Below are 12482 nucleotides of genomic sequence, written 5' to 3'. Positions count from 1 at the left end.
AATCTGAATAAAATCTTAAACATAGTAAAAGATCTGGGGCTCCTTTTACTAAGGTGCACTAGTGGTTTTAGCGTGCGCGCTACAATGCCGCATGCGCTAAACGCTAACGCCTCCTCAGAGCTTGCGTTAGTATTTTTCATTTAGCGCTTGGTTAGCGCGTGCTAAAAACGCTAGCGTACCTTAATAAAAGGAGCCCCTAATGTTACATTATAGGATCATTTAGGGCTCCTTTTACTAAGCTGAGTTAGGGCTTTAACGCACGGAATAGCGCACGCTACAATGCTGCACACGCCAGACGCTAACGCCAGCATTGAGCTGGCATTAGGTCTAGCCGCTGCGTGCGCTAAAAACGCTAGCGCACCTTAGTAAAAGGAGCCCTTAGTATTATAGATGATCTCATATGGCTTATTCTTTTTTAATTAATATAATGTGGGTAGGAGTTGTTATTCAGAACGTGGAATAATTGAAGATTTAATTATATCATTGTATTTTATTTTTTGACTGTTATTAGGATGAGTGTATTTACTGATGTGATTGATTTAATTTACAATACTATGTTTTTATTCACTGATGTGAGTAGAGTTTCGTCGTTCTCTTTTGGGAATTATTAGTTGTTTTGCAATTAATTATATGTTGCATTACAATAAATGCATTTTTGATTGAAGTTGAAAACCATAGATATCTCATTTCTAGGAAACACATGGTAAAGGAGTATATGAGTGATCAGGGTCATATTTAGCATGCACATTTGGGGTCTTTTCACCAAGGTGTACTAACTGATTTAGTGCCCACTAATGCACAGCTTTTTTATATACCTGTGGGCTGCAAAGCACTCAGGGAAAACAACGCCTAAATCTAGGTGCCAGAAGGTGCTCTACCAGCGCCTAAGTTAAGTAACAAACACCATTTAAAATGGCAAAAAGCGGCACCATTAAAGCGCCTACCAGCGCTTATATAATACATGCTTGAATTGTACCTACATAGGCGCTTTAGGCCACTGAACACCACTATGGGCATAGATAACACCAGAAGTGGCGTTAGGTGGTCTACAGCGCCTACGTAGATGTGATTCATAGCAAAGATAGGCACCGGAAATATAGGCCCGGAAAACCCTGGCCTACATTTCTGGTGCCTATCTTTCACAGAGGCGTGATTCTCTATAGGGCGCCGTTGCGTGTTTGAAACATGATCGGCAGCCGCTTTATAGGCAGCCGCCAATATCAGTGCCCTATAGAGAATCCGGGCCTTAATGCACACCATTACATTAGCATACCTTAATAAAAGGACCCTAAAATGTAGATAGCCTTTAGTGATTTGGCCCCAAAATATGTACAGTACCTCTGTTGTATGACCAGAAGTAGATTTGCTGATGACATCTTTGCCTAATGCAGTGTTTCTTTTCTTTTTAAGGCAAAGAGATCAGACCAGATGTTGCATTTATCAGTTTGCTGTTTCCTGTGGAAACTAGATCGCCCGGTCAGGAAAGGAAGCTTGACATCACATCCACAAAAGCACCATCGGTATCCCTATTGCCTGCTGCTAAGGAAGATGAACTGGAGGTGAAAGCTACAGTTCAGCCTGTTGGATTGGCTGGGAAGGAAGCCAGTGAAACTGCCCCTCTACCTCAAACTGTAACTGATAAAGTGGTATCACTATTAGAAGGCAGTACTTCAGATTTATCAGAGACAGAGACTGACAAATATAAGCATCAGATCTCAGAAGTTTCTGTGGGACCAGAGGGAGACAAACCACATATTACTGAGGAATCAGATGCTGAATCCACTGACAAATTTACACACAGGGATGAAGTTACTCCCAGTAGTTGGCATACAACCTCCATTATTACTAAAGATGAACTAGCTATTACAGAAGCTTCAAAAACTGAAGAAAATATCATAATACTGGAAGGGAGTGCCATGGGACAAGAACCAGTTGCTAAAGCCGCCACCACCCTTCCTTCATTTGTTATTTCTAAGAAAGAAAGTAGCCCTCTGCCAGCTGAAATTTCAGATACTGAAACTTCATGGAAAACTATTACAGGTGGGGAAGTGAGTAGCCCAACATCTCCTTTCCAGGAAGAGCTCAGCACCAGGGAGTATACTGTTGAACAACTGACTACCAGCTCAGACTCCAAAGAGATAATCTCCAAGGTGGTTGTGGAAGATAAGACATCAAAACCAGAATTTATTCAGACTACTGTGTCAGAAAAGGAAGACTCAGGAGTCACAGAAGGGTCAGCAGATTTAGGAATTGTTTCAGCTACTGAAGAAGATTTTAAAGCTAGGATAAAGACAACTCTTGGGAGTGTGGTCAAACAAACTGATTCTGTTACTGAACATACAGTGAAGATTACTGATATCACTACAGAAGCATGGGACCTTATGTCCACCATGAAACCAGTACCTTACATCCACCATGAAACTAGTTCTGAGGGCCAAATACCTAGCACTGCAAGAGAAAAAATTGAAAGTGGATTGACCTACACCCAAGATGTGACTCATTTACCTGAGAAGAGTGTTCCAGCTGATAAAAAAGAAACATTCACAAAATATAGCCCTGAAGTTCCAGTTACAACAAAAGAACCCAGGGAAACAAAGCTAGAAGTTCTTCCATCATTTGTGACAAGTAAAACTGATATGGAAAGTACCATAACTATGACTTCCTCTGAAACTCTATCTACTTTAACATCCAAATATTTGGCTACAACACAAAGGCCACTCATAATTGACAGTGAACCTGGTGAAGAAACTAGCAAAGATATGATGATAATTGATGAATCGATTACTTCCATTAAAACCAGTACAGATGTTGATTCAACAGGCCAAATAGTAGAGTCTGAAATTGATTCAGAATACTTCACAACTGCAAGTACAACATCAGTTGCCCGACCAACAAGACCCCCCGAACCAGAAGAAACTACTGAGGCCTTGGATACCTCAACAGAAGTTCCTGTCTTAGAATTTGGATCTGGATTGCAAATTCCTTCTTCCCTTGGAAAAATTAATCTGATTGTTGTTACCATTACGGACAATGAAACTGGTAAGTCTAGAGTTTTGGCCTCAGTTTATTTTGGCATCTACTAAATAATAAAATATAATTTGTAAGAGGGTAATTTTATAAATCTTTTTCAAACATAAATGGGCTCTTATATAATTTGTTCATGCTTAAAAGTATGCAAAGTACAATATGGTTTTCAAGTGTACAGTACTATAGGTCTGCTCAGGGGTGAAATCTGGGTGATGCATGGGGGTGGTGTGATTAATGTATTTTATAAAATATAAGCATATGTGCATATTATACATGCAGAAATTTACACATGCTTTCTGTCCAGCAAGTGCAATGTCCATATCTGCAATCTAGGTGTGATTTCTGCAAGATTTGTGCTATCATTTTATAAATGTACATAAGCACCTATGTATCTTTATCAAAATGGGCCAAACCTAGATGCCTTCTTATAAAACTACCCCTTGTAAGTGTAATACCATGAAAAATGTTTTTACTATTGTGTATAGAAGATACACAAAAGCAGGCCATAATGAGAAATTGTCTTTATTTTTTTATTTTTAAAAGCTCCCAGGTATAAAACACTGTTGTCTGATGTGGCCATGTTTCACCTGTCAGTTGATCAGGGGCATTAAATACCAGTGGTGTTCAATTCCAGCTTCCACCAAAACTGGTCAGAACAATACCTCAGCCTGGGATTGCAGCCAACAGGCAAAATGTAGCCATGTTGGGCAAAAATGTTTTATCAACGAAAAGCAAAAAGAGTGACCCAAAGTTTCCACAGAGAGAGTGGCAAACCAAACCAAAACAAAGCTGTGGAAATGAACAATGTCCAAATCTTTGTTTTATTTCTTTAAAAAACTATAAGCACTTTCCCATTAAATATAAGCACTTTGTATTAAATGGACTCAACAAGGGCCGAGTTTCGGTAAAACACCTTCCTCAGGGGTCCAATGTTATACAATGACATAGCTAACAAATAAGGAGAAACATAAGCGCTTCTTCCTACACCCAGTGACAGAGGTCGTCTTTCACGCTGTGACCACTGCCGCTGCTTATCGAGGACCAATGTTTAAAACTACAATGTTCCTCCGTGAATTCGCGATTCATGGGCTCAGTTATTCGTGGTATTTTCTGAGTGCCTCTTCCGGTCAGAAAATACAGGGAATGAGTCCACAAATCAGCTTTCTGCACAGTGGATTTCTCCTCTTCAAGCCCTCCCCCCCCCCAAGCATACTGGGTATGATTTACTGTACCTGCCAGCGCCCCAGCTGCCCTCTCCTGCCTTTTTACAGACTCAAAACCGCATTCACAGTTTTTTTTAAATTTGCAGAGCGAACCTAGCAAGCTGCCGTCAGTCTCCACAGCATATTCCCTCTGCTGCAGTCCCACCCCCTCCTCTGACATCAGGGGCAGGACTGCGGCAGAGGGAACATGCTGCAGAGACGGATGGCAGCCTGCTAGGTTTGCTCTGCAGGCTGCCGTAATTAGTTTTAAAGGTGAGACTAGGGGGAGAATCTGGAGGACGCTGAGGGGGAAGTCGAGGAAGACAGCCTCAATCCTGGTCCACAGTCCTTGAGGCTCATCTGCAGGAGGGAGGGAGGGAAGGGGGCTTGGGGCAGTGCCAATTTTTGGGGAGGCCATAACCCCTGTGGTTCTCCTCCCCCCTCCGTTCTGATGCCTGTTATGATGGGGTACTGAAAAGTTCTCACCCGAAGCAGCTTTAGATAGTAACACAGACATTTGAGCCCAGGAAGTAGAGGGACACTATGGGTTACTGCATTGAATTTCACATTAAAAATCCACCGGGTACGGATGTCACCATATCTTGCTTATATGTATGGTGGGCCCTCCAAAACCTACTATACCTACATGAAGTTGATACCTGCAGATATTGTTGTAGTGTACAGGTGGGTGCAGTAAGTTTTGGGGTGGTTTTTGGAGGGCTTATATACAATATAAGCAAGATACAGTGACATCTGTACCCGGTACTTTTAATGTGTAATTCACTACAGTACTTCTTAGAAGAGTCCCTCTGCTATGCTCAGCTGTCTGAACAGTTTGCTAAGAATGCAGGCTGTCTAGATGAAAATTTGCTTTTGTGCGTTTTTCATGTGGATGTCTTTATATTCGAGAATGGCCAAAAAAGTTAGACATACTAAGTACCAAAATGTCTACATAGATCATTAAAAAAAAAAAAAAAAAAAGATAAGACGTCTTGCTGTTTTGAAAATGGACATGTTCTCTACTCGATTTCTGGACATGTTTCACAAAACTTCCAAACTCAGACTTAGACGTCCTATCGAAACTGCTCCTCATAGTAAATACAATAAAAGACCTTTGAACAATAATAAACACTACAGAACAAAACAATCTACAGTCTGTCCACAGTCACTGTGATATCAGATCTGAAGCAGAAGATGCTGTTTCAGTAATCTTTTAAATGCCATCAAACCCGTTTACTTCCTAAGAGTCACTGACAGTTTATTTCATTTGGTCAGACCCGCAATTGAAAAGACTTTCTTCTGTATGCAATCAAGGCAAACTAGCCAAAAATCAGGCAGTTACAACAAACATGCATCCTCAGATCTAGGGTGGCAAGAACTTTATAACTTAGGTCATTGAATCTTTTCTTTTTTTTTTTGTTCTTACCTTTTTCATGAGTGTTGCCATTTCTCATATGTGAATAACAGCAAAATCAAACAGTTTGGGTGGATACTCTTGTAATGAGGGATGATTTTATTTAATCAGCAGTTCTTCTAAGCAACTACATGGCGCGGCTGCGCTTACCTTTAGACCACAAAGGTAATGTTTTGAAATAAGAATTTTAAGAGGGGCAATGCTGGTTATTACCCCCTGAGGAAGATCTGCTTTGGACAGATTGAAACACCTGTTTCTCCTGTCAGAAGGGCATTGGGAGTTGTACATTCTCAACCAGCGCTGGTTCATGGGTTATAGCATTTGAGATAAGTGTTGCTTTCCCTTTTCACACATGATTTGAAGGTTTATATTTACCACTTTTGTGATTAGTGATTTTCTTATTTTTTTATTATTATGCAATATATTTCGATGATACAGCTCATGCAGTACACACTTGCAGATGTAGTTCTGTAGTTTTTTTTTTACACAAAATAGGTAGGCAGGTATGATAGGACAGGTGTAGGTGATTTAAATCTGGAGTTAGGATGTGGACCTGAAATAATATGGAAATTATGAGAGGTCTTATGATCTGTTCACCCACGATTATGATATGCCTGTCTCTTACTGCAAGTAAATCTACTGTTTAGAAAAAGATAGTAGCTTATTTTGTTTTATATGGGAACAGCTAATATTGAAGATAGACACACTCAAGTTAGCCTGTGGTAGGCCTTTTTATATATTCTTCAAGTCTTTTGGAAACATCCATATTAGACCCAATTTGTTCTATGCCATTTTTCGTACACGTCTCCCTCTGAATCCGCGGTTTCAGTATCTGCGGATTCGGTTATTCGCAATTTTTTTTTTTTACAAACAACCTATTTTCATTTTTTGGCTATTTTTAAGCAGTCCAAGCCTCCCCAGAACCTTACCTGGTGGTCTAGCAGTGAAGCGGGGCAGGAGCGAGACTACAACCGGAACTTCCAGCAGCCATTCTGATGACGGCTCTGCACGGGGCAGGAGCATAGGAAGAGGAAGATCGCTTCTGCCCCGCTTCACCACTAGATCACCAGGTAAGGTTCTAGGGATGCAGGAGGGAGGCGGGGGTGGGTCGGAGCCAGCGGAGAAGATATTTGCAATTTTTCACACTTTGCGGTCCAGCTCTGCACCTAACCCCCGTGAATACCGAGAGAGAAGTGTATATGTTTCATGCTGCCTTGGCAGAATGTAACTCTGATTCCCAAGCTGGGTATTCATGAATATGCATGAGATAGCTGTGCATTAGATTTGCTTGCTCTGCCTTCCTATATCTCATGAATATTCTTTTGCAACTTTCTGAGCTCTCCTTGGACAGGTAGTTCATGGGCTGAGTTTATTTTTGAAGGTAACAGATTCAGATAGACAAATTTTAATTTTATCTCTTTTCATCCTATTTCATCTTAGGGGTATATTGTTTTCTCCAGGGTACTTGGGCAATTCTGCCCACACAGCCTGAATGGATCATAATAATAGTAATAATAACTTTATTCTTTTATGCCATCATAACCAAAAGTTCTAGGTGGTTTACACTAAAAAGAACTGGACAATCAGTGAAATACAATAATACAGTAAAAAAATACAAATATTTGTAAAATAGAATTTCAGTAATAAAACTCACTAAGTAATAAACCTGTCGAACAAAGTAGTTTTAATTAAGTTCCGAAAACTGTATACAAGCAGTTTAAAAATAGCAGATACTTTCTTACTGAAAGAGTCAGAATCAGAAGTCATGGAATTGTAACTCCGAACACTGTGCTGTAGCGATGAAATCATCCTTTTTCCAAAGATAAGATAGGGAAAAAAAAGCATCAGAAGTGATGCTGGACACTGAAAACTGTCTTTGTGTAGGAAACAGTATGCTTTTGAAATCACCAGTGTTACATATTAAAAGCTTATTGTAGGTTTGATGGATGTTGCTACATTCTTTCTCAGATTTCCCTGGATACCAAGTAACTGCCTTCATGGTATGTACTTCCCATCAGATGCACACGTTTCTTGCTGTCTGTATTGTAACCAAGGAAACGCCACAATTGTTTTTGTGCTGAGATTGCAAAGTTAATTTCTCCTCATCGTTCTTTGCATATGCATGGCAAGAATGAATGAACATTTATTGATAGGAGCAGTAGATTTTGTGGGTCCATTGTGGGGAATATTAACCTTCTCACGGTTTCATTTACTTGGAATGATTGCACTATGTTTGCTGAATCTAACTGTAAAATAAGTATTCTTTCTGTAAGAGTAACCTGGTTTTCAACTCTGTGACCCATAAAGAAATGTTTGATGAAATTGGGGTTATATAGGGTAGAAGAAAAAGGACTAAGAGGTTCTGCTCAAGTGTTCAGAAGTGATCCACCCAGTGAAAAGCTGAATTACAAATAACAGATGAATGCTATAAATCTTTGGAGGGGTAAATTTGGGCACAGCCTATTAAAAATGTGGTTAAAATTGTATCTCTAGCTTGCTATAGATTACAGAGATATAGATAGTTTAGGGACCCCTTTAACCCTTTATTTGGCATTGTTGCTCAGAAGCAACATGTGTTTTCTATGGCTCTTATGGGAGATCTGTATTTCCAAACGCCTTTTACTTGGCACTGTTACTCTCATTCAACATCAAGGGCTCCTTTGACTAAGCTGTGCTAGTGGTTTTAGCGTGCGCTAAATTGCCGCGCGCACTAGATGCTAACGCCTCCATTGAGCTGGCGTTCGTTTTTGGTGCATAGCGTGGGGTTAGTGCGCGCATCGACGTAGCGCGCGCTAAAAACGCTAGCGCACTTCAGTAAAAGGAGCCCCAAGTTGAGTAGAGCAGCCGTTTTCACCATCTGCCAATTAAAGGGTTAAAAAGCAGCGGTAAGCACTAGCATGCACTAGCAGGCCACATTCAGGAGCCACTTATGTTGATAAATCTTTCACTGCAACTGTGTCAAATTTATCCTGTAAACTAGTGTTCTTCAACATTTTTACACCTATGGACCGGCGGAAATAAAATAATCATTTCATGGACCGGCAAACTAATAAGACTGAAATTTTTAAAAACCCCATTGCCGCCCCGTCCCCGCGAACTCGGTCCCGTTAACCATCTGATCCCATCTGCACAAGCCTCAAATAGTTATTTATTGAACATACTTTATTAAAGTATAAAAAGAAACAATATTCTATACAATTGTCATTTTATAAATATAAATAATACAGGGCAAGGATCAACAAAACCTCCGTCTCCCCTCCCCTTCACATATATCCCCTCTACTATCAAGAAAACTGAAAAAGCCAAATTATTACAGAATGCTACACAAATATCATGCTAACAGAATACCGCAGTCACACATGGCAGGAATGGTGTTGGGGGAGTGCAACTAGGGCAACTGCCTCCTGGTCAGAGAGAGACCTAAGCCAGCTGGAAGCTAAAGACGCACTGCCTGGGCTTTGCACTCCCCAGTTATGTCTAACATCAGCTCTAGCAGAATACATATTTTAAATCCCTTTACAATTTCATTTTATTGTATTCTTCATTTTAAAAGTGTTTAAGCCCATTACATGTTTAATTGTTATTTTTGTTTAACTGTTATTTTTTATCTTGTACAACGCTTTGTAGAAACGAAAAAGCGTTTAATCAAAAACTCAATAAACAATAAACATTAACGGGTGCTAGAGTAGATGTGTCTGTCTGTCTTTCTTTCTTTCTGTCTCTCTCTCTCTCTCCTTGGCCACTTTCTACACTCGGGCCCAACGATTGTCCCTTTCTTTTCCCTCCCTCCTTCCTTCCTATGTCATTAGTGCCCCAGTGCCTCCTTCCTATGTCCTTAGTGCCCCTTCCCATGTCCTTAGTGCCCCCAGTGCCTCCTTCCTATGTCCTTAGTGCCCCTTCCTATGTCCTTAGAACCCCCATTGCTCCTTCCTATGTCCCCCCTCACTGCCTTCCAGCCTTTGTCCCACCCCCCTTCCCCGAAGCTAGCCAGCCTACCTTTCTCACTATCTGCTGTGCTAAAGACAGCCTCCCCCCGTACCGGCCCCCACTGCTGCTACCTACCGTCTGGCCTACTGCCGCTTCAAACACCCCCCCCCCGGTCCACTGCCGCCCACTGAAACTAAAGCAAAGGGAAAAGGGTCCACCACACACAAACCGCCGAGATCACGGAGGCAGGGATCACGAAGTTGTAAGTGCGCATGCGCGCTTAGAGTTTTATTATGATAGATTGTAAACTACTTTATTGTCTCTGATGAATCAAATGAATAAACCTTAACCTTTAAGAGGTTAATATTTAACCCATGGAGGTTGGCGGCTTTTTAAAATGGCAGCCACTTCAAGTATTTTTATACCTGGATATTCAATGTCACGTTGAACATGGATATCAGCACTTAATATCTGGGTATAGTGCAGCCACTAGCACTTATCTGAGTATCCGAATACCACCTGGATAAAATTAGGAATGTTTTTATTTATTCCATTATTTTATACCATTCTCCCAGAGGAGCTCAGAACGGTTTACATGAATTTATATCAGGCGCTCAAGCATTTTTCCCTGTTTTTGCTGTCCAAACCTTATTTGGATAGCTACTTGTTTAGCAGACTCAATATTGCACTAACCCAGTGGTGCCAAGGTGGTCTATCCTGATTTTTTTTGGCATTATCTGGATAATGTGGTGAAGATCCAGGTACGGACCCCGATGAATGGGATTTATCTGGATGAGGGCAATTCCTACCTAGATGTCCTGCTGAATATTGATAAGTTTATTTTGTATTTCTGAGCAGTTAGATAAGTGTCTTGCAAACTTTCCAGCCGGCAGCACATTAAATCCAGTGCCTCGGCCAGAAGGCACCCAGATGTGTGCGGAGGTTCATGTGGCTGCGACCCACATCGGTGGAGGGATCCGAGAGGTACGGGGAGAGGAGGAGAGACGCTGGCAAGGAGAGTCATCTGTGCCGGCTAACTTTCTACAGGACGTGCTTCTCGCCGCGAGAGGCACGTCCTGTAGACAGTCAGCTGGTGTGGACGATTCTCCTCGCCAGTGTGTCGCGGCACACCTGAAATCTCAGAGTTAGATAATTCACACTGTTTAAACAGGATATGTCAAAAAAGGTAACCCCCTAGAGTTTTTTTTGGCTTTTTTTGCTGTTTTCTTAGCAACAGCTTGGAATTTCAATGTGAAATTTTACAACTTTATTTGTTGTTACTATCTATGTTTGCTTACGTGCTGAGTGGAATGAGATTTATCTTCAAAGAAGGCAAAGTTACAGACTTTTGAGCATGACCACCCAACAATTTTCATGTGATCAAAAATATCTGCACTGTAAAAGTACTATTATTTGAAAACCAACAAATGAAAACAAAACAAGTGTGGTACCAGCTTAGTGTTAGTGATATCACAGTGATGTAGACTTTTTTTCTGGGGAGCAATATTTGAGGCTTATCACAAGCTCCTCCCAAAGCTGCAAACAGTTGTCAAATTCAAGGAAACACGGCAGATAATTTTATTTTAATTATTTATTTATTAAATTTTCTATACCATTCTCCCAAGGGAGCTCAAAACGGTTTACATTAATTTATTCAGGTACTCAAGCAGTTTTCCCTGTCTGTCCCAGCAGGCTCACAATCTACCTGGGGCAATGGGGGGATTAAGTGACTTGCTCAGGGTCATAAGGAGCAGCGTGGGTTTGAACCCACAACCCCAGGATGCTGAGGCTATAGCTTTAACCATTGCACCACACACTCTGCAGCATTTCACAGGAGCTAATCAACAAGGCTGTTAAAAACTTCCCAAAGCAACTGAAGGCCCGTGTTAAAGCTTTGAGTGTTCACAGTGACTGCAAAATCTGGCACATTGTTAATTGTATCATTTTAATTACATTATTTTACTGTGTTTTAGCTTGAGCATTTTTAAGGCATGAAAATTACTAGGAAGTAATACTAAAATATCAGTAACATCAACGTAGGTTAAGATAATTAAATGTTGTTTAATAGTAATATGTAAGTATGATGACTAAGGCCCCCTTTCATCAAGCTGCATTAGGGTTTTTTATCGCAGACCACTGTGGTAAAAGATCCGATGCTCAGAGAATTCCTATGAGCATCAGAGCTTTTACTGCAGCGACTTGTGATAAAAGAGGGCCTAAATAAGTACATAAAATTTTGCATTGAAATTCAAAGTGGCTGCTGAGAAAATGGCAAAAAAACTTTTTATGCCTCTCCTTGTATAGGATAAATCAAACATGAATTTTTAACCACTCTGGCCTCAGCCACTGACATCTAGGGGCGAGTCTCATCTGCCTCTTTTTCTGTATATATAATTCAATTGATTTTAAGTAATTATACATAACAATACAGCAATATTCTTACATTTTATTATTGAGACCAACTTCATAGACTAGAAATCTGATTCAAAAATACATGTCTAAGTCCTCCAATGGAGATGGGGGAGGGAAAGAATGATGTTATCCAGGAACCAGACTTAGAGTTTGTATGATTTTTGTGTAAAGCAATGAATCAAAAGTGGAAGCTGAAGTTGTGTTCCAGTATGTATTTACTGATGCAATCCAAAGGGACTACAGTGGAGCAAGCCAACAATAATATTCAAGTTAAGCTACAATCAGTCCAGGATATGGAAAGCTTAACTCTTAAAGGCTTTGTCTGTGTGATCGCTGCAATTTATTTTTGTCCTTGAGCTCCAATATCCCTTCTGTGGTTTGTGGCTGACTTCTGAGGCTCTCTAAGTGGGAGGATCCTCAATGGTGATGTGACTTTGTCTTTCATACATAAGAACATAAGAATAGTCTTACTGGGTCAGACAATGATCCATCAAGCCCAG

General features: G+C 40.6%; 1 protein-coding gene across 2 annotated transcripts in view; it reads left to right on the top strand.

Moving 5' to 3' along the window:
• VCAN (versican) overlaps positions 1-12482 on the top strand; it is a 249752-nt gene that overhangs the window by 75041 nt on the left and 162229 nt on the right. For both annotated transcript variants that reach the window (XM_033923290.1, XM_033923357.1), the window contains exon 7: positions 1411-3039. In XM_033923290.1, coding sequence (XP_033779181.1) covers positions 1411-3039 — 1629 coding nt within the window. The remainder of the gene's footprint in view (positions 1-1410; positions 3040-12482) is intronic.

The sequence above is a fragment of the Geotrypetes seraphini genome, chromosome 1 (assembly GCF_902459505.1).
Source record: "Geotrypetes seraphini chromosome 1, aGeoSer1.1, whole genome shotgun sequence".
NCBI lineage: Eukaryota > Metazoa > Chordata > Amphibia > Gymnophiona > Dermophiidae > Geotrypetes > Geotrypetes seraphini.
This window is presented reverse-complemented; position numbering and strand designations above follow the sequence as displayed.